Genomic DNA, 22873 nt, shown 5'->3' with positions numbered 1-22873 from the left:
TCGGAAAGCAATATGCAAATATTTTTCTTTTGAAAAGTGCATTTGCACATTGTTACACTGTAACGAAACGCTGCTTTTTAGCACTACGAGGCAACAGCTTTGTGGTGCTTCCGAGCTAAGCGTTGCTTCAGAGATTTCAAAACGTTGGTAGGCGGTTACAGATCATCTTCGCTTGCTTCCTCAGAAGAGGAGCAGCTTTTTCACGAGGGCCACGAGCTAAAATCAGTTGCAAATGCAGTACTTGTTTTAGCGCATAAAATTTTCAACATCAAAGTTGCCTTTGGGTGTGAGCACCATGTAATAACTTTTACTAACTAACTAACTAACTAACTAACTAACTAACTAACTAACTAACTAACTAACTAACTAACTAACTAACTAACTAACCTTTAGTACTAACTTTTAGCGAACGCTAAAAAGTCAGATGACGCCATACGTGAAGCAGTCTTCTGAAAAGCCAAGACGTGCCACAATAAGTTTCGCTAGTTCGCTAGAGTGTACTGGATTGAGTGGAACGACTGGCTAAGGCGGAGCATGATTTGTAGTGAGGCGCCCGACGACGAAAAATACTTTGGCGGCGCTGCGATCGAAATGAATTGGGCCGCGTCAAGGTTGCGCCGTTGTAAACTGCTGGCGATACTTCTAGGAAGGGTCATTCGTACTACTTCGCGCTCTGGTATATGCTTTCAAACCGCTCAAACGATGTTTATTATTGCATATGACACGGTATTTATGCCTTATAAATAGAATAACATTCTTTCTCTTCTTCATTTAATTTTATTTTATGCCGCTCGGTGATTGCGCGTGCATTGCGGCCACAGTGTCGGGTCTCATTCTTATATGTTGTTGTACGGTCCCCTTTGGAAAACAAATATTTTTCTTGTTCTTCAAGCAGCATGTATCTCTCGTCTATATATCTGCGCATATAGTTTTCCATCAGTAGCTTGCTTCTTGCTGCTAACAAAACAAACATATCTGCCTCACCCAGCACCCTGCACTCACATTTGCGGCAGGTATTCTTATAGAAAAAGAAAAAGAAAAGGAAACTGCAGTGAAACATTCCATTCATGTTTCCGTCTTCCTCGCGCGACAGAATGCGGAGTAATGGGTACGGGTTCTTTTATTGCAGTCGGACCTCGGGCGCAGAAAACAGTTTTAGATGGCCATTATACATGCTAATCCTTCACCCGTAAGCATTGTGAAATTTTTTGCCTAGTCCATGCTCAACAAAAAACGAAAAAAAAAAATCGGCGCGGTAGTTTAGTGGCTACATAGTGGATATGGCGTTACGCTGCTAAACTCGAGCTCACGGGTTCAAAGCAGGTCACGGAATTAGATGGGAGCGAAATGGAAAAACACTCGTGTATTTTTGTTTAGGTACACTTTAAAGAACCCCAGGTGGTAACTGAAAAGGGTGTCTCAATCATATCGCGAGATGTAAAACGCCAGAATTTGTTTAACTTAAAAAAAAAGTGTCAACCATTCCACTCTGTGAAGATGGAATGGCAGCGAAAGCTGACGCCCGTCAAAGCTCTCAAACGAAAGGCAAAGTGCTCTCGTTGCCATATTCCATCTTCACAGAGTGGAATGGTTGTCATTTTTTGCGTTGCGAGTCTGGCGTTGTTGCTCGTTCGGAGGTGCTCGGGCACGCGATTGTCGTTTTCGTTCAGCATCGCTGGAACGTTCTTCATCGGTCGGTGGTCGTTTCGCGCCGCCGCCGTTTACATTCCCGTTGCCGTTCCCTCCGGTGCTCATCGTACGCATGTTGTTCTTCGGGTGTACGAACTATACGTGTCCGCCCGTCGGTAACACAGCTGTTTTTAGCGCAGATACTTTTCCTGCTTATACACTTAACCTTGACGTCGCGCTGTTGTTCACGGCGAGCGTTCTAATCTGTTTCCGCATTTTGACATCTGAGTAAACAAAATAAATTATTCTCAATGTCTGATTTCTGAGAAAAACATGTTACGCTTATCTTATATTTCATACCTAACTGTAATGCCGTTCCCGCCTGTATGTCCGCTCAACTAAGCAGCTTCTGCATTATAAACGGTTGCTTTCACTCCCCGGACAACAACGCTTTAACAACGAGGACGGACGTTTTGCAGCCATTTCGCATCAAAATTATGCTATCATCCTTACGCGATTTTTAAAAATGATGATATTAAAAATACCTTACATTTTGTTTACGAATTGATGCATTTATGTAATGTATGTCGATGACCTAGCGGTATGTGACTTGGAAAAACGAACAGCGCTAAAAGCGTAGCCATACAGAAACGAGACAGCGCACTATCGTCCATTTGCAGGCCAGACTTGTTGCAGCCCAAGTAACATTGGATATCAGCGTTGTTTTCCAGTTAGACATTCTAGTGAGAAGTACGGCCACGACCACGGCTATGTACGGGAGAGGACGGGCACTATTTTGCAAGTCTCCTATCACTCAATCGCACCTTCGGCGTTGTGGGCATGCTATATATCATTCTAGTTTTAGAAACAAGGGAAAGAAGCTTTGCGCTATAGAACTTCGATCGACAGTATCGTATGACGCAAGCTTCACTCACTTTGGTCACCTGCTGTCCGATTTGTTTGAAGAGATGTTTGGAAGTAACTTGCGATCATGGCATTGTAGTCATCACGCGACGCACATTGTTATTTGATCACACTCGGGCACTGATGAGGCAGACAGTCGGAAGCAGGGCTGCTTCCTGTTTAGGAGCCGTTGTGAAAATTACGGCATCCGTTGTTCGCAGTAAAATAAGGGCCCGTAGCACCGAGAGATTTGAAAGCGTCGTGTCTCCTGACACCTGTCCATTCCGAAGATTGCCGAGACGTTTAGTTAGGATGACCTCTCCGCGACAAGCAGCACGTGTTACCACGTGGTAGGTGAGCCTCAGCTAGGCGACGGCCGTCTGGTGTTGACTGATCGGGCAGTGAGGAGACGCGCTCCCTATGTCCATAATTATCCGCCAACTTCGTTCTTGACGCCTTTTATACGCGTCGCACCCCTCCTTGTATGTATAACTTCACTCCCCGTTAACATTCTTTTCCGTTACTCACTGTCCCACTCTTCAAAATTCACCGGTTTGTTGAACGGCATTTCTGTTTCGAGGCCCTTCTCCTACCCGGTGACGGCGAGAAGGCTGGCGCGCAGGCAGACAGAAAGGGACATGATCGAGACACGTCCAGCGACGCCGCGCGTGGACAGAAAAGTGATAACACGCGCGAACGACAAAACAGAAATAAACGCACGTGGCAATATATGCAAGGAGCGTGGCAGAGAAGAAATAAGATGCCAGAAACTCGTTTGAACCATTGCAGCCCGTCGAATGTGCACAACGCCCTCTGGAACTCCCTGGGCGTCGATCGCCACATTAGCCTCTCGACAGCTTTGATTATCCGTGACCGCCCGCAAGACCTCTGCAGAAATTGCAGCGCTTACCTTTCTAACTAAACCGAAGTCTAGAGGAAAGCTAGACAGAATCATGGTGGCTACCGTAACAGGATGGTAGAGAGGAGGGGGAGAGGAGGCAGAGAATTGGTACAGCCGACGCAGCTTCGAAACGAGTGAATAACAAACAGACTTGCCACTCTTCGCTCGCAGTTCTCCTACAAGGGAGGAGGGGAGGGGACAGGGAAAAGGTGACGTGAGAAGGCAAGGAAAAGCGGCTGCGGGAAAACTGGATGAATTTAAGTTCTAGGTACGCTGACATGACAACCCCCTCCTCCCCCTTCAGACCGCCGCTACCACTTGCCTTGCTTTCAGATTCAAGCTGTCCCTTTCATCCATGTCGCTATTTCGGAACCCGCCTCCTGACACTTTCTCTTCCATGGGAAAGGGCTTGCGTGGGAAAGAAAATCCCTGGCTACGCCAATATAAGGACAATAATGAAGCAATTAAAGGAATGGCATGCCTCACATACACGTACAGATGTTTGTAGACCTGCTGTGTTCGTTGAAGAAGATAGGGGGGGGGGGGGTATTACCACATTAGGCACCCAGATTTAATGGACTGCAGACATGATGAGACTGTCAAAAAAATGTTTCCCTTGCCTGAATCGAGTTAGCAGGTTTACATGCTGCCCCAAAACGCGGCGTTTATAATAAATGACAGCTAGGAACTTGTCCAGTAGAAACGATAAGCACCCGTGTTTTAACTCTCTTAGGAACTGGTGCGCCTCTGGCAACAGCCACGACTTTCCAGCACTACAACTACTGGGAATAAAAGAGTCCTCACTTGCATCAGCCCCTCACCTTCGAGACACTGTTGTTTAACTTAATTCCTTATCTCGGAAAGACGAATGCTTCACATGGGGCTGGCGCAGCTTTTAAATGAAACAGGCTTATTCCGGTCGAGAGTTTTCACTTTTTAAATCAGTGCATTTAGAATATCTGATAATTTTTCGCTTACATATATGTCGTGGATATACATGTCTATATGTACCCTTAATTTACCTAGAAGTGCATCGGTGACCTGCATCTCTTCGCCACGCAGTTAATAAACCTGGTTTATTTCACTATAATATTCTTTTCTTTGATCATTGTCCGTGATCAATAGTCCACCAACAAGAAGCGGGAGTATAATGACGCGATATCAATACAATTTTCTTACATAGCTTCATTTTGCAGATAGACGGCTTCTATGGCAAAAATTACGTGTTACTTTTAGAAAACAATGTTAAAAACAGCAGTTCACCTGGCTAAAATGACAATTGGTACCGGCCGACAAGAGTTGCGGGCGCACCAAAGTAAGTAAAACCGTAAAAAAAAATTTACTGCGCAGAATTTCTGCGAGAAAAACTGCGCCTTCCAGCGTCCGCGCAACGAACGCGCACTCGCTAGCAGACGACGCACCTGACAACGACAGCAAAATTGAAGACGTCAGGTTGTATAACCCATGCCTAAAATATGTAAACGTATAAAAAAGGTGTCAATATAAAGTTTCAGTTGAAATAAAGCACTATTAAAAGAGCGTATGCGCGCAATCGGTCTCAGCGCCCGCAGCAAAATTACGTTGAATATGCCGCGAAGCGCGTCTCCGCCCCAACGTAGTTCGCTCGCAGCGCCCTCGCACAATCTTTTCACAAGCGGCGCCTCTGCGGCTCAGCGCCGTTCGGTCCACTGAACGATGGAATACACTCTTCTCTAAACAAGTATGGCGGCGCCCACGGAGCTGGAAAATTCGACGGATGCAAAAGTTGAAAATGATGACAAACCCGAGGAAAACATTACGTTCAAGTCACTGGTAAGATGAAATAGAACACCTTTCTTGAAGGTGTTTTATGAAGCCTAAGCTTTCTTTTTGTCTGGCTGTCTGCGCAATTTGTTGCATGTTCGTGCAAGTCTTTCGACATGCGCCGTGAGCTTTTGATTCTGTATCACATTTGGCACCTATATATTTTCTCTCTCTCAAAACATTACAGGGTGTCGTCGATGTACTGTGTGAAGCTTGCGAACAGCTGAAATGGAAAGCTCCCACGAAAATACAGCGAGAATCCATACCTCTCGCACTGCAAGGCAAGTTCCTGCTGTCGTACTTTCCTCGCGAACGGCCGTTTAGTTTACAACCAAGACTACAACTATGTTTGCACAGTTACATATTCCAGTTGCAATGGTAGTTAGAACTCGTAATTATGACAATACATTGGGGGCTTTCGACTTGCCATTTATTTCTGGTCTGTAGCACCGACTGTTGCACGAACGTTACCTCATTCAGGAGACATGAAAGAAACAGCTGAAATTAACTTTTGTGTATGATGTTTAACCGAGTAAAAGTGGCAGAATAACTACTGCGGCAATTGTCTACCGTATTCCGACCCTGCCTGCCGCAGTAGCTCAGTGGCTTCGGAGTTCTGAGGTTTAGCACGAGGTTGCAGGTTCGATACCCTGCCGCGAAGGCCGCTTTCCTATCGGACTGAAATGAAAAAAAAAATGCTCGTGTATGCTAAGTGCACGTTAAGGAACTCCAGATGGCCAAATTTAATCCTGAGCCCATCGCCACGGGGTCCCCCATAACCCACTGTGGAGTTTGTGGACGTTAAACTCAATTAGATAATTTTTTTCTAACTTCATCTGTCATCTTTCTAAATCTCGCCTTGCGTGTAGGAAAAGGATCAATGGAGTGGCAAAGTCATAAGCAAAAGGCTAATGTTGTAGTCATGATACAGACTGTACCACAGGGAAGCAAGTGTGGATTGTTTTGCTCGTTTCCTGCTCCTAGAAGAAAGCAAGCTTGCACCAACAACACTTCCGGGCAACTGCAGGTCGCGATGTCATCGGCCTGGCAGAGACTGGCTCGGGCAAGACGGGGTCCTTTGCGCTTCCCATCCTACAAGCGCTGCTGGAGACGCCTCAGCGCCTCTTCGCCCTTGTCCTGACGCCCACGCGGGAGCTGGCCTTCCAGATCTCGGAGCAGTTTGAAGCCCTCGGCGCCAGCATTGGCGTCAAGAGCGGTGGGAATTTTATCATATCTTGTAGTGGGTGTTGGAAAGGGGGCACACTGTGCGGGTAGTCAGCCCAGAGTTTATCACACCTTGTGTTAATTAGCATTCGGTACACTCATGTGCAGGCAAAATGCAAACGTAACCCGCCGTTGTTGCATAGTGGCTATGGTGTTGGGCTGCTAAGCACGAGGTCGCGGGATAGAATCCCGGCCACGGCGGTTGCATTTCGATGGGGGCGACATGCGAAAACACCCGTGTACTTAGATTTAGGTGCACGTTAAAGAACCCCAGGTGGTCGAAATTTCCGGAGTCCTCCACTACGGCGTGCCTCATAATCAGAAAGTGGTTTTGGTACGTAAAACCCCATAATTTAATAATTAAATTTTTTTTAAATGCGAACGTAATGGTGCACCGAACAGTGGGATATGGTCAATGAACCTAACTGCTATTCAGCCAAATGAGTTCCGGGGTAATATGAAACATGGAGGAAGATTCATGAAATTGCAGGAAGCTTCATGTTGTATTGGCATTGGCTTAACAAGAGAAACCTATATAGGTTTTCTTGTGGATTTATGTTGCCTTCAAGTCAATGTCAACTTCTGCTGCAATATCACTTTGCAAGCAGGCTTCGAACTTTGATTGTGGGCAGACCAAGCAGTTTTCTTGACGATGCATCATTTTTTACTTGCTTTTCCTCATTATTTGTCATCATCTGTTGTGGCAGTTTAGATTTCCTAGAAGAGTATTTTTTCATGCTTTCTGTGGGGCAACCAATTGCTTTTAAACTTTTTTAACTACTTTGCAGCTGTGATTGTGGGTGGCATAGACATGATGACCCAGGCACTGACACTTGCCAAGAAGCCCCACATCATAATAGGTGCGTCCACTGCCTACCTTCTTTATTGTTTTTCCTCATTTGCTTTCGTGCTTAGTACTGAAAAATAAAGTGTAAAAATGATACGGCACCATTTTTCCTTTGTTATGTTTCAGTAGTGATACTCGTCAATTTTTTTATTTACAAAATATTTAGTTCCTTTCTGTAGGCGTATTTTTCGCTACATTTCTTCTCATTCAGTTACTTTCTGCTAAGCTGCTTTTTTGCCACTTTGTAAATTGCATGCATTCTGCTATGTGTTATTTTATTATTGCTGTTGAAAGTTACAGCAGTTGATTAGCCTGAACTGCCATCTGGCTCTAACTATTGCACTATCGGAAATAGTGTTTCTTGGTTTCACTATTCCATGTTCTCTATGCTAGTGACTGCCTCAGTGGGGCTGGCCCACTCTATTGGCATACATATTTGTATTTTTCAAGTCCTGCAAAGTACATCTGTATTTAAAATTGAAAATATTAATTGCTTTTAATAACTACAAAAGGGTGGTCATAACAGTAGAATGGCTGTGAATAAGAGGAACACAGCTTTGGTTTCATGTTTATCCTTCAGAGTTGATTATCAACACTAATGTGAACATAAAGTTTAGGGTTTGATGGAAGCATGTCTTACTTGGAATAACCATGACACAGATAAAGCCGGCGGTGCCAACAATGACTTCATTCCAGTAGGTGCAAATATGTGGAAATTCTCATGTACGAAGCTTTAGTCACACATTAAAGGACTTCAGCTGGTAAAAATTAATCTAGAGTCCCCCCTACAACGTCTGATGGCCTTTGTGTCACTTGGGAACATCAAGCCTCATCATACATGAAACAAAGCAGAAGCAAAAAGATGTTTTATCTTCTGCAACAAGAGCCTTGCTCATAATCATGTCTCAACTTTCTAAAACTTAAAGCAAATTATTTCCTTTATGTTATATTTTTTGTCTTAGGCTGTAGACAGCTTTCTCTATTTGATGTGATGTAGAAATCCTCAAGGCACTTGCAGCCCTCTTTGCCTGTGTTTGGTAAAAATACTCAACAAGGTACTGATTTAGGCAAATTGGAATTGCGAATTCACAGCAGGCAGGCATTTGGTTTAAATATGCGTGAGTGGGGCTTATGTCCTCCTGATAAATGAAGTGCTTGTATTCATGTCACATTCACACGAAGGATGTGTTAGGTTATGTTGGTTTTACTGTTCTTCAACATTTGTTACAGCTCATGTTCTTTCATTTGGTTGATTGGTGGCTTTGTTTGTCTCAATAAGTTCGTGCATGTATATATGTATGTGTGTGTCCATGTTTCTGAACATTGGCACACATTCAACAAAGGTGTGTTGATTGAGTTATTAAGTGTCATTAAAAAACTAAATGAACAACAGAAAAAAGGGGGAAAAGTAAAATGAATTTGCACATGGTTTCAGGGCCTGGGTGTCAATTCATAACCATAGCTGCTCCTTATTAATCCAAGGAGGCACAGGAACATGGGCTTGCTGTTCGATATGCACCATTCTTTTGAGATTAGTTGGAATACAGTGCCGTGTCTATGTTTTTGATCCTGTGGGTTTTGTTTAATTAAGCACTGAGAACCAGCCATACACTACTTAACTGTCCTTTTCTGTGAGAATTTGGTGAAGCCTTATCTTACTAAAGATTTGTTTCATTTGGCTCCTTGCACCCAGCTACCCCTGGTCGCTTGGTAGACCACCTGGAAAACACTAAGGGCTTCAGCCTGAAGTCTCTCAAGTACTTGGTGATGGATGAGGCTGACCGCATCCTCAACATGGACTTCGAGGAAGAGGTTGACAAGATCCTGCGAGTGATCCCACGTGAGAGGCGCACCTACCTGTACTCGGCAACCATGACCAAGAAGGTCAGGCCAAAGCTGATGCGGATGGCTAGTCTTTACAGCAGGACGTCATTATGGCAACACTGCAACACTCCTTGTATATCTCTTAGTCCTAAATGAAATTGTCATTTTATTATCATGCTAAGGTCGATGTAGTGAACAACAAATCCATCAATAATTATAGTAGATAATCCTGGCTTTGTCATTGCTGTATATATTAAAATAAATGTTTAATGTAGTCAGACCCACTTATAACAATATTCAAGTGCCACGAAAATTTCATTGTTATAACCGATAATTTTTATAATCTAGTTGCATAAAAAAATCAAAATTGGGGTGGCGTAGCTTTTCCAAGAAAACTATAATGGCCGGGATGTCAGTTCTCCCCACCACCTTCCTCCATCCGGCTTCTGATTGTGTTGACTCATTTAACTGTTTAACTCTGCTTCCTGCGCGCTCCTATCATGTGTTGTTAACAAGCCACGGCTGTCGGCGTTCATGAATGGCACTGCTATAACTGCAAAGAGGGGTTATGGGTGGCAAGTGACATACGAGCTCCCCCGAGGCATCGCTTTGGTGGCCCCAAATGGTGCCTTTTAAAAAATGCAGGAAAGTTGCTGCGGCAGCATCTCAGCTTGAGAATCCAGAAGAAACTCTGGAGCGAGATCGCCACAAGCATCTTGGAACGTACTTCCCACTGGCTTGCACTAGAAAACTGCATGTCTGTCAGCCTTGCTTGCTTTAAGTGAAGCTTGCCGACATCCTTCCCCAAGGCATTCAGGTTCTCCACGTAGTAAAGCAGAAGGTCCTTTGTAAGAACAAGCCCACGAGGGACTGAATCGTCTACAGGACCTCTCGCTGGAAGAATGCTGAGGCAGCCTGCCCTACCGCATCAGCGCTGCCGTCGTGGCCGTCGCTGTCGCTGTCCAATGCAAGAACATTTGCGACAGTCGCCTCATCACTTAGAAGCACTTTGTTTCCAAATCTATAGCAGTGTGCTTTCTTTTCACCAGCAATGTCATGCATTGATCCGTCTTCCGTTTAGGTGGAAGATCCGTCTTCCGTTTTTGAGCCAGCTTCCGTTTCGGTGGCAAGTCAAGTGAGGCTGAGAAACAAAGTGGCCAGGAACGAGTTTGACGCAACGAACAAAGAAAGACAAGCACGAGTGACTTAATCCGTTAGCTGAATAGCGCAGAGTGAGGGCCAGAGAATAAAGAACCAACTGTGAGGGCCAAGTGAGCAATCTGGGAGCAGCGCCAGCAGCGTTGTCGGCGCAGTTGCCGTGGTCCATTCATGTTCCAGAGGGTTGCACGGCGCAGAGCTATGGGCGCCGCCTATTCGTGTTTGGAGAGGTGGAAGGGTGACGTGTAAGATGTGTGTGAGCCTGGCATGCATTTCTCATGGAGAGAAGCACATTGCGGTGGTTGGGGTGGCGGGCGATCGCGCTGTGGCTCACATTTTACTTTCTTTTTGTTTTCTTTTTCTTTTTCAAAGATTTTGCATTTTATTACCTTTCGGCATGGACACCCAGCAGCCAGACTTCATCATTATAACCGATAATGCAGTATGGGGACATTGTAGTAAGCGGGTTATTTCCCCATAGAAAACATACAAAAGTTGACGGTGCAGCAGCTTTTCATTGTTACAGCCGATGTATTGTTAAAACCGGTTTCATTATAAGTGGGTTCAACTGTATCTACTAAAAATAAAATTCAGATTTTTTACACTTTTGGATCCATCTGTACTTATACAACAGTTCCATATTAGCCATGATACATTGGAGTATGGGGACATATTGTGTAGGGATTCATTTCACCTGATGATAATAGTTTCTCATCACCCATACTAATGAGTGCCCAATCACAATGATAGCAGAGGCATAGCTTCATGCAAGTCAATGATTAGGGGAAAATATAATTAAAAGAATGTTACAGGATATGGTTCCTGGATCTTAATTATGTTACAGGATATGGTTCCCGGATCTTAATTTAATTTGGCAAGTGCATGCTTTATTTAAATTCTCTGTAACTTTGTGTTTGCCAAAGCAGAGCCGGTGCCACTGTGGTGCCAAGTACTCGTGTGTGTTCGAGCACATACGTTCTTTTTCTTTTTTTTTTTTGTCGCACTTGGTTGTGACTACATTCCATTAACACTAATGTGTAACCTTGCGACATTGCAGGTCCAAAAGCTGCAGCGTGCGTCGTTGCGTGACCCAGTCAAGGTTGAGGTCTCATCCAAGTACCAGACTGTGGAGAAGTTGATGCAGTACTACCTTTTCATACCAGCAAAGTTCAAGGTAGGATTTCATCCTCGGAGGAAGCCTTAGCTTATACTCGTCCTGCTGAAATTCAGGTGAAACTGCTTGCATTGAAAGGAACCTATGTTGTAGTGACTGTTGGTGGCCACTTATTTCTAAAGTAATATGCAAAAATTGAAAATTTTGAGAGAAATCGATGCAACAAATTTGAATTTCTAACTCTGCCACACACAAAAACAGAAGTTCGAATTCTGCTAAAAACATCTGCTAGAAATTATACAAAGTGAGCCTTACTTTCATACAATTCATATTGCTTCAAAAAAATGCAGCTACCTACCCCATGTGCCACAAAATGCCATATCATCAGAAAATACGGCTATTTAGTGAGTAAGGCTTTTGAAAAACTCATGTAAACAAAATACAGTACCTAAATATTTTGTGTTCTCATCAATGGCTCCCAGCAATGGCTCCCAGCAGTGGCTGCCGAAGCTGAATGCTTTTTACTAACTAGGTATTACTTCTGGCACTGCTGCTGGTGACGTCATTGCTTGTGCTGCTGTTGCTGACTGTTGCGAATGTGGCCTGAAAGAAAACTTGCTGGAATATTGCTGTTATAAATGCTAGTGCATTTGACATAAGATGCTAGCTGATAAAGGAAGCCCTCAGAGGTATGCGATGTGCGCAGGATGTGTATCTCGTCCACCTCCTCAACGAACTGGCCGGGAACTCATTCATGGTGTTCTGCAGCACCTGTAGCAACACTCAGCGCACGGCGCTGCTGCTGCGAAACTTGGGCTTCACCGCCATCCCGCTCCACGGACAAATGGGACAGGTCAGTCACGTCACATGTCTCTGCTGATCATTTTCGATTGGCTCTTTATGTGTTCAATCACTTTCTCTTGACCTTCCACCAAGACGCAGGTTCAAGACGCGAGATTGTTCAAGAGATTGGAATGTTCTTGTTGCTTGTCAAAATATCCACTCTGATTCACTGCAGTGGACTGTGTTTTGCTCTTGCAGATTTGTATTTGCAGAATTCAAATATGTGTTAACATTTCTTTGCATTTGTTTACTTCCAAACTAGGCCAAGCGTCTGGGTTCCCTTACAAAGTTCAAGTCGAAAAACAGGTCTATACTGATTGCTACTGACGTTGCAAGCAGGTTTGTTCTTTTCGATCGTTGTAGTTGCACATTGTAGACACTTCACTGTGATTAGAAATTAAACTGTGCTAAATAACGGGAGAGGCTGGCTTACAGTGTTACTGAAATGTGCTGTGTAACACTGTGAGAGAGCAAAATGGTTTGAAAGAACCAGATCTGAGACATAAGGAGTGCTTTGCCATATGTTTGAGCCCTTCATTCAAGCTTTCCAGCAGATTTATGTGGTAGCTATATTATGTAAAGAGAAAGGCTTAGCTCATGGCCAACTAACTTTCTTGTTGAGATTTAGTATGTGTAAACATGTACTGTGATTTATACGATTGTTAAAACAGTTGTGAAATTTGTTTTGCTTGGAAGAGAATGCTAAGTTCTACTAACTTTTGGAAGTGGAATCAGTAAACATAAAAAACAGAAGTTAAAGCGCCAAGTTTATAACTTCATAACTCCACAACTGAAAGAGCTACCACAATTCTGTAAAATATATCTACCAGTGTTTCTTAAGGGGGAACAAATGTGTATTACTTCAAAGATTAGGTTAAATTGTTAGGCTGTTTGCATCAGTTTTGAAAGGGTCCTATTTGCAGTTAGTGGCATATTTCAGAGTGTTATATACTAATATTAACATTGTCTGTCTTGAACATCTTAAATGAGGTAGTTCACAATATCGTAATTGTATTTATTTTGGTGCAAGAGAGTTGTAAAGTTGATGCTCCTTCATTTAAAATTAAAATGTTCTAATCTTTAGCAATCTGTTGAAAGACCTGAGCCAGATATCCACTCCCAACATTTGGTACGTTTAAATGTTCTCCTTTCAAATGCTACTAAAGACTAATAAGAATCAGTTCAGTGAATGATGAGCAAAATTATTTATTTGTTAACTACATATTAGGTTCCCTAAATAACAGAAACTTGCGATGCTGGGCTAGTTGGTTCAACATGACTTGTGACGGTAAACCAAAGCAGACAGATCGGCACTTTGTGATGTGTGTTCCTGTCGTGATGCTCTGTTCTGTTTAGTGTCACAATCCCTACAGAACTTCCGAGTTCCTTTCCTCACTGTTTTTGATATAACTTTAGCTGCTGTTCAAATTTTCTTTTTTACGTGGCATTGTGGTGGTGCGAAAGAAAATATGTGGCTGCTGCAGTAGTTAGGGTTGCTTGTAGATTTGTAAAACAGGGTGCCTAGGCAGAGGGAGAATTGTGACCCAGTGGCACATTTGCAGAGGCTTGGACATCCCACACGTGGACTGTGTGGTAAACTTTGACATCCCATCACACTCCAAGGACTACATCCATCGGGTCGGACGAACGGCTCGGGCAGGTCGTTCTGGGAAGGCCATCACTTTTGTGACTCAGTGAGTTCTCAACCTGTGTCTGTAAACTGTGGCGTGCAGCCATCAGCGCTTGCTTATTGTGAGTGCAAAAAGTGGGCACATTCAGAGTAGGCCAGCCACATTTGAAGATATAGTTCTCACTGCCTGTTTTTCTGTGTTTAGCGGATGCTAGGTTTAGCTATGTTATTTATGTTAATTGGTCATTCTTGGTTGATGGTACTGTAGGGCTAAAAAAATGCCCATGTGCCTAGATTTAAATGCATGCTCAAGGTCCACGGGAGGTAAAAATTATATGCTGTAGAGGGCACAAAATGATACAAAGAAATGGCAAGACAGGAAATTGTCAAATAATTTCTCATCTTTTACACTGTAGCAAGTAATAACAAATTAGCCCAGCAGTGATATGGTAAAAATGAATCTGTATTCCTTCACTGAAGTGCCCCTAATTGCCCAGTGGAAACATTTAGAACATTGTTATTGACCATTTAAGGCCAAAATACACGTATGTGCGCCTTGCGTTTGCTGCGCCTCTAGAGTAATTGCAGTTTGAACCTACATGATGTGCACCAGCGCACATTCACTTGGCTCACATTTTTGCCTTGGTAGATGTCGTTTCACACTTTTGTGATGCAGCCAGAGCACCGATACCTGTTTGGAGAAGATAAGACAGCTTTAGAATTGCGTTTGCTGCCTTATGTATGTTAAACGCAAGCACCTTTGCGGGACGTTTTGGTGGGCGTCCCTTCAAGACTTTAACATAGGGGAACGCAAACACAAAGAGGCTTTATTGAGTGTGATGGTAAAAATTAATTTAGCTCAACGAGGAAATGCAGCAGCTGTGGAACCTTCCACTTCCAGATCCAGTTACTGAGCATGATGCAACACTTACGCGTTGACAAGCTCTTCAAGCGCCGCCACAGAAGTGTTGACGTCGTAATTTGCACAGGGTTCATTAGCATCTTGTTGCTCTGATCTCTCCAAGGTTTCGCGGTGGTAATCACATGTGATCACAATACCTAAAAATGTTCTTCCTTATTTTCTCGCGCATCATATTTTAGACATGAGCGGAAACACCAAATTACTGTATCTTTGGTAAACATTTCTTAGTCGACAACATGGGTGGAATCGCGCTTGAGGAACTGTTCCTAAAAGTGTCCTTCACCCACAACTGGTGTCCACTGCTGCTCTTGTCAGCGCTGGAACAATGCTGCTTTAGGCATCTGTGATATACAATTTAGAGCGAAGAAGTAAGTGTGCTTGTTAATCTTCTCTCAAGCAAAAACACCGCCACTATTTGGTGCCGAATCTGCTTATTCTCCATCGGAGATGAGCTTCCGGTAACCATGCTGCTCACCTTTTCGTCATAGAAGCTTCAACATACCTTAGAAACATGCAAACACGTAATAACAGAGACCTGTATCTCCTCATTGAACAAACTGATGGCTACAGATGGCAGTTTTTCACTTTGCGGGCCTTATTTGTTGTGTGCTGCCTGCCACAAGTACCAGATGACATGCACCGCTGAGAACCCTTGTACCACTTTTGCGTCATGCGGAGAAGGGGTGAACTAAGCTCCAGGCAAGTCAGTCATGTATGGTTTTCTCTGTGGGTCGGTCGGCACACCTACTCCTCTACCCACCATAATCCTGTTGTTGCTATGCGTATGTGTCTCGTTAGGCCTACGGGCACCAGAATCGCAGAACGATCTCAGAAACTGGATGCGCTATGCGCCCATAACTAACATTTCAGGTTAGTTTAGAGAAAGCGAAAGCTCATTTGAATAGTTCCTGGTGATCAACACGAGTGACAACGTAGCCATCACGAAAACTCACGTTGAAGCATGAGCCATGAATACTGCCATGTTGGACAACAGTATTTTTTAGCGTGCGTAAATATTAGATATCTGTGCTTGCGCTGCGCTTTGACGTGTACAATCTGTGCTGAACCATCTGCGCATGCATGAGGTGTGTGGGCGCGAGCTCTCGTGTGCAGGCACACATACATGTAGTTTGGCCTTTATGTGAATGATAACTGGTTTAAGCCAGTCTTTTATGAATTAGGAAAAAGGAACATTTGAGTTTCAGCATAGCCTGCTTTCTTCCAGCCATCTGGCTGCCCATTATAGCTGACTTTGCAAGGCCATCAATGACTAAACAGCTGCTGGCATGTTGCTGAATCTGCGGACTTCAAACCTGGTGTCAGCCCTGCAGTGCATAGATTTCACACTGTGGTTGTTTCAGCAGTGTCGTGCCTGATCTGTGCTTTAGTTTATACACGTAATGTGCGGGCAATTCCCTTATTGTGCTTAATGGCCAACCAAGCAGCACAAAGTGGAGAATTCAGGTCGAGAAGCTCTCATAAAGTGGTTATCGGTGCTCATCCTTGAAGTATGAGCAGAGTACCATGCTTTGCTCATTCAATTATGAGTTCTGCATTAACAGGGTTTGTCCGTAAATTAATGAGACTGCCTGCTCCGCGGCACTGCATTCGCCAGTAGCGCGCTCCCCGGAGGCGGGGTTTGTGGTGGGGGTTCTCCGCGAAGTAACGCACTGGGCAGCAGTTGCGTCCGGGCTCTGATGCAGTGAGGATCTGAAGTGGCGCAAAAGCGGTTTTTGAGGTTTTGTCACGGCAGAAAATGTAGAAAATGGAGCGTTCGCTGGAGTAGCAGTACATAATTAAATTTTGCTTTCACCTGAGCAAAACTGCTTCCGAGACGCTTGCCTTGGTCCCTTGACAAGGACAATGCCCTGTCAAGGGCCCAAGTTTTCTCGTGGTTCAGGTAGTTCAAGCACAGACGGAATACTGTTGAAACATTGAGCGATCTGGATGCCCTTGAACGAGTGGTTTGAACGAAAATGTGGCCAAAGTAAAATATCTCTTGGACTCCGACTCGTTTTAGTATCACAGTAATTGTTGAAGATCTCAACATGTGCAAAACAACGGTTCACAACATTGTTTCTAAAAATTTGAAGATGCAGAAGGTTTGTTTGATGAAATTGGTGCCAAAAGTGTTGAGCGATGAACAAAAACGACAAGTTGACGTTTCCCATGAGATGTTGGTGCAGTTAGAAAGTGAATGGGACTTCTTAGACTGCATAATAACAGGCGATGAATCATGGGTGTTCCATTACGACCCCGAAACCAAGCACCAAACATTGGAGTGGGGCACCACGAACTTCCCGCGCTGCAAGAAAGCGAGAATGTGAAAGTACAAAGTAAGGACAGTGTTCATTGTCTTTTTTCGCAAGCGTGGGGTGGTCCACAAAGAATTTTTACCTCTGAGATGAACCGTCAATGCCGTGTTCTACAGAGAAGTCCTTGAGCGCCTTCACATAGCTGTGAAACGGAAACGACCGGAGATTGCTGATCGCTGGAAGCTCCAGCACGACAATGCTCCAGCCCACACCGCCTTCATTGTGATCGCCTACCTGGCCCGGATAGGGCTTGCAACCTTGCCGCAGCCACCGTACAGCCCCGATGTGAGCCCAGCAGACTTTTTCCTGTTTCCAAAGCTCAAGAAAAGCCTGAAAGGCCACCGTTTCAATAATCTTCACACCACCCAGCCGGCTGTCAGTATCTGAAAGAGGTTAAGGCACCTGACTTCCATTGAGCCTTTGCAGCGTGGGAATCACATTGGCAGTGGTGTATCTACACGCAAGCAGACTATCTTGAAGAATCTTAATAATATGTACTGATTGGATTATTAAATTTTTTTACCAGAATCAGTCTCCTTAAGTTACGGACAAACCCTGTATCCATAAGCCAGCACACTACTGTGCAATCGTCAGCGCAATTGTGTATGTTATCTACAAGTTGTGTATGTAAAACATTCAGAATTTTCTCTTTTCCTATTCCATTTATGGCAGCCTTCTGCAAAACTGATAATAATATTGAGACTTCATATGCTGTTGTAGGGTGCTTTATGTTCTTATGCTGATAAAAATAGTAATATGCACGAGCTCCAGCAAAATAAACACTTTGTGCTTGCAAGGTGAGAATTCAAAATCAGTGTACGGGGTCACCATTAAGAAAGGGAGCACCTTATTTGCTTTCGTAACTTTAGCACTTAAATCGATAAAGTAAAAGAAACGGGGCAGGTTACAAAAATTCTGTGGTTTTCTGTATGCTACAAGGTCATGCCTTATCTGTCTAGCCGTATTGTTTTTAGGCACTTTCCGAAGGTCGATTCTTAGCTTTTTTGTATTTCCAATACTGCTTTATAGCCTCACTCTTGCTGTCACGACTCATCAACTCGCATGGTTGTTTTGCATAGAAGGTTCTGATGCAGTTCTTTGGAATTTTGATGCAGTTCTTTGGATGATGTAATTTCAGTTCTCATTGCTCATTCTCAATACAGGAGAGCTGCTTAGCAAGTATTTGTGAGCAATGTCTGAAGTCACACTTATAAGCGTTGATTAGTATATGTTCCATATCACATTAGAAAAACCTGCTAGCTTAACTGAATTCGCTTCTGTTGCTCTACCCGCTCACACCTTATGACTAGTGAAATTTCCTCGTACTAGTTCCTAAACTGGAGTGAGGACATTTGAAATTGTGACACCTTTTGAATTGTCTAGTATTAAACCTCGAGCCAGATGTACAGTTGGCATAACGCTTGTGTAGAGCGCCGGAGTTGCTGCTGCCAGTGCACTCAGAAGCCAGCCATCAATGTCTAACAGTAGTTGCTGAGCCCAAACGTGCCCAGCAGCTACCATTAGACGTCGCTGGCTGCCTCAGGAGCGCGCCGGAGGCTGCCGTTCTCGCACTCCACACAAGGGTGATGTCGACTGTATATGTACGGTACAGTCCACTGTTAAAGAGAACATGCACTTAGAATATTATGCCATTGATGTCTCTGATACAGGGCATAAAAGCCTGTAGACGGGTGTTTTTATTTGTAAATGTATATCTGATGGATCATATCAGCCGCTTCTTATAAAGGTGAAAAAAAAATGTTCCAGTCATATTGGCTTTATTACTGGATGTGTTCCCTTGGACTCTGCTGCATGTCTTGTGGAAACGTTAAGTTAAGGAGGGCAAGGCAGGAACGAACTCTGAAATGGCATGAAACTTCAAAAGAAACCCATGCAGGTTCCTGATGTAGTAAGCTTCACATTCTAAGAAAAATCTGTCCCAGCCTGGCTATTGAATCAGCCACCACAGATTTTCTATGCCAGTTGTTTTACTGGCTGAGGTTACTGGGATGCTATGCGATAGCAGTTCAAGGGGTAATTAGTCAATAAGTTGTGAATATTTGTACCACAGCATAATCAAAATGCTTTACGAGAGCAGTCTCCATGATTAGTGTTTGTTGAGAGATTTGAGTGACATCTTGCCAAGGGACTGTTTTTGCATTGTCAAGGTACGATGTGGAGCTGTACCAGCGCATTGAGCACCTGATTGGCAAGAAGCTACCCCTGTATGAGACAGTTGAGGAAGAAGTGATGGCGCTCGTGGAGCGAGTCACTGAAGCACAGCGGTTTGCCAAGATGGTGAGTCAGAACTGTTCATATAGAGACCTCATTTGGCAAAGCTCACATGTGGAGACTACAGTACAACTTGTAACTTAGGCTGAATGTAGCATTGAAAGGCTGTTGAAGGTACGCGCACAAACACTCTTGGTGTTGACAGCGCAATTAGACGGGGACACGAGACGAGAAGACAACACCACAACCACAGCGCTCGTGGTGTTGTCTTCTCGTCTAATGTCCCCGTTGCCCTGTTAACACCAGTATGGAAAACCAGCAAACCAAATCTGCTGTTCTAGCACAAACACTGTGTTCGCTATTAATTGAAATAGATAAGTCCTGTTGTTACCTAGTAGGAATTCTACTTATTGTGTGGAATATCGTTGATCTCAACATTAAAGCAAGTGATAGAATCGCATGAAATTTTTTGCATTGGACATTCCACTATTGGCTGAAAAAAAAGAAGGAAAGTGTGCTATATAACAAGGCTGTCAGAATGACTTTATTTCAAAAAAGGTAGCATTACCTTTGTGCTTTTTGCTTCTTTCGTTGTTCTGTCAACTGATGGTGTAAAATACCATTGTTACTAGCTTTGCCCAGTCTAGCCTGTTAGATCTTTGTGAAATGCCTGTTAGTAGGTCTTTGTGAAATGTACTTTTACTGCAACAAGACAGCTTATCACCGGCAGTCAATGTCGCATCACAGAAACTTTGGTGCAAATGTCTCTTCCAGTAATAAACCACTGGCTCACTGGTGCTCAAAGTTTAGTGTCTCGCCCTGTGTTTTGTTTATTACTATGCTTAGATGCAGAACTAGTTTTTTTTTACGAAAATATATCAGAAGCACAACTGAAACTCTATATAGCGACATATTGTATCTACCGAACTAAATTCAAAATGTTTCTTGTCGATATCGGCATGTAGTGAATGTATGCTTATAATGAATATCGGATATAACGAAGGCGTTTTTTTGTCGGATATGACTTCATTATAATGAGGTTTGACTGCATTGATTTATTTATATTTCTAGTGTCTTAAAAGCCCCCGAGGAAGGGTTTTACACGAGGCTTGGGCTGTTTTCACACATTAGTTCAATAATGCGTATGAAGTGGGTTGGGTTTGATTGAAGTACGGCGTTGGTGGTAAGGTTATCCTAGTCCTTTGATGTATGTATGATCAATGACAAAGCATGGGAAACAGTACAGGCCTGAGGGGGCTATACGGTTCTGTTGTGGTTGGTGCAGCTTGAGTGGCAGTGGACTGGTATACATTGATATCTGTTCGAGGCGATGTGTGAAAGAACTTGTGGGAGAGAGAAAGATGGGTGACTTGACGGCATGATGCCAGGCAGGAGAAGTTGGCTTGTGATCTCAGTTTCAGTGAGCCAGAGGAGTATGTATCACCACAAAAAATAAATCGTACTGTGTGGCTCTACATGGATTCGAGCATGTTAATGTGGTTATGCTGGTAAGGATCTAGACAAGATAGATGTCTTGCAACTGTGGCAGTTAGGAAATCAGGGCTGATATGATATAATGAAGGTATTCTAATCCTATTCCTTTTTGTGCTTCATTGGTGGTCTGAGTGGTGCTCCGCTCACATTACTACTGTGATCGATCGGTTGTAAGCAGTTGATAATACTAAAGCAATTGAATCGAGCAAAAGGAATCTGTATATCATACCAACCCTGTATTTGTAACTGTGGCTCTACCTACTGCCAGGATCCTAAAGCTGCTCTTAGCATCCTTTCTCTGCAGCAGGCACTTCACCTTCCTGGAATGGATGGCGCAATTGTCTCTCTCACTGTGAGAATTCACTTTCAGTCGAGCTTAAGTTATAGCTTGCTATTATTTTAAAGGTGACCTTCTGTTTTCTTTTTAAATATAGATAGCTTCCTTGCTAGGGAGGTTGCCAACATTATATGTTATATTTGTTGCTAACAGACCTCTTAACTTCAATTGGATTGACTTTTGATTCCACGAACATCTTGCACTTTCATAGGAGCTCAAGGAGCAGGAGGACAAGAAGAAAGGTGGCAGAAAGAGGAAAGCAGATGATGATGACGACGCGGATGACACAGAACAGGCACTTGGTGTTCATGATCGCATTGGCAAGAAGAACAAGAAAAACACAGGCGGCTTCAAGAAACGAAAGAAATAACTGGCATAATAAATAACTAGAACTAAAATAACAATCTCTCAGTTTGCCTTAAGTAATGGTGGTCATAGTGTCTTTTTGTGTTTACAAGAAATAGGAATGTGTAGACAGGGGATGGGTGTTCTGTCCATCAGATAAAGAATGTTCTAGTGTAAGGCTTGATTATTTGTTGTGAGGCTGACTGGTTGAAATATTCATATGTAGAATTAACGGCTACTGTAAAAAAGAAATGTGTCTTTATCTACTTCTCATGAAATCGTATTTGTTGTCTCATAAACTTTGCGAAAACAGGTTTTGCTAAATTGGAGTTTCTGTGAACACACCCCAAAACCTTAACAACTGGTCAGCTTATTCATATGAAATGCAGTCTAGTTGGTATATAATACTTGGATTGGAACTGTAAAGGCTGAATGGTAATGGCATTTAAATGAACTCTGTCATTACTGGTTGTTTCGTCAAAATCTGTTTATTTGTACAAATGCCTACATTACCCTATACATTAGGGTCAAGGGACGTAATATTGAAGCATGCAAGATAAGACAATTTGTGTATACATGAATCGTTGGATGGGGTTGTGTTCCACAGTTGTGTGAATGTCAGGATAAGTATATTCACTGGCTTGAGCATCTGATATCAAAAAACAAGAGCAAATCACTGAAATGTTACGAAGGAATGCAACATTGTTTGTAGCATGGTGCCAAAAATAGTGCAAGGCACACTTTTAGGCTGAACATTGCAGAAAAAGATGCATCATGGTAATGCTAGTATGGTACTTGGCAAAAAGAAAAAAGTATACGAAAGGGCAAAGGTTCTTTAAGTGCACGCGGGAAATCATGTCTCCTATAGGTCTTTTACTAGGGCAACACTTTTGCCAGCAACACCAGAATGAACCAGGTCCTACTGACTGTAAATAAAGTGAAAATAGGATGCTACATACAATACAAAGGGAACTGAATTTCTTTTTCCACTGGTTTTGCATTCTGGTAAAAAGTATTCCTTCATTTTCTTCTTAGTGATTGACTTACCATCATATTTGCTAACAAGCCTTGACTCAAAGCTCTTCCTCAACTCCACTGAGGGAAGCAAAGCTCCATCCCTTGACTGAAAAAAGACACTAACTGCTTTTCAGCAACACTCAGTAGTGTGTCTATATTTGTAACATCTGCAAGGACTCTACATTCAAGCATACATCGAGCACCCCGTTGGCCCTGGTAACGAAAAATTTTACTTGGAAATTGCCTTTCAGTATCATTGAATTGTAGTGATCGCTTCAGTCAAGTTGTGACCTTTCTGCCATCTACTTACTTGATCTGGAATGTTGTATGCTCTA

General features: G+C 43.3%; 1 protein-coding gene across 1 annotated transcript; it reads left to right on the top strand.

Annotated features, from left to right (window-relative positions):
- The first annotated feature begins 5113 nt into the window (after positions 1 to 5113).
- On the top strand, positions 5114 to 21582 carry pths (probable ATP-dependent RNA helicase DDX47). Its single transcript, XM_075701129.1, has 11 exons — positions 5114 to 5245; positions 5424 to 5517; positions 6264 to 6452; positions 7249 to 7320; positions 9001 to 9191; positions 11347 to 11463; positions 12110 to 12256; positions 12509 to 12585; positions 13809 to 13940; positions 19282 to 19411; positions 21388 to 21582. Exons 1-11 carry the CDS (start codon positions 5156 to 5158, stop codon positions 21544 to 21546), a joined length of 1398 nt encoding a protein of 465 aa, XP_075557244.1. The 5' UTR covers positions 5114 to 5155; the 3' UTR covers positions 21547 to 21582.
- The last annotated feature ends 1291 nt before the right edge of the window (positions 21583 to 22873 follow it).

The sequence above is a fragment of the Dermacentor variabilis genome, chromosome 8, assembly GCF_050947875.1.
Source record: "Dermacentor variabilis isolate Ectoservices chromosome 8, ASM5094787v1, whole genome shotgun sequence".
In the NCBI taxonomy this organism is placed as follows: Eukaryota; Metazoa; Arthropoda; class Arachnida; order Ixodida; family Ixodidae; genus Dermacentor; species Dermacentor variabilis.
The sequence above is the reverse complement of the archived record's forward strand: the minus strand, read 5'-3'. Positions and strand labels throughout refer to the sequence as shown.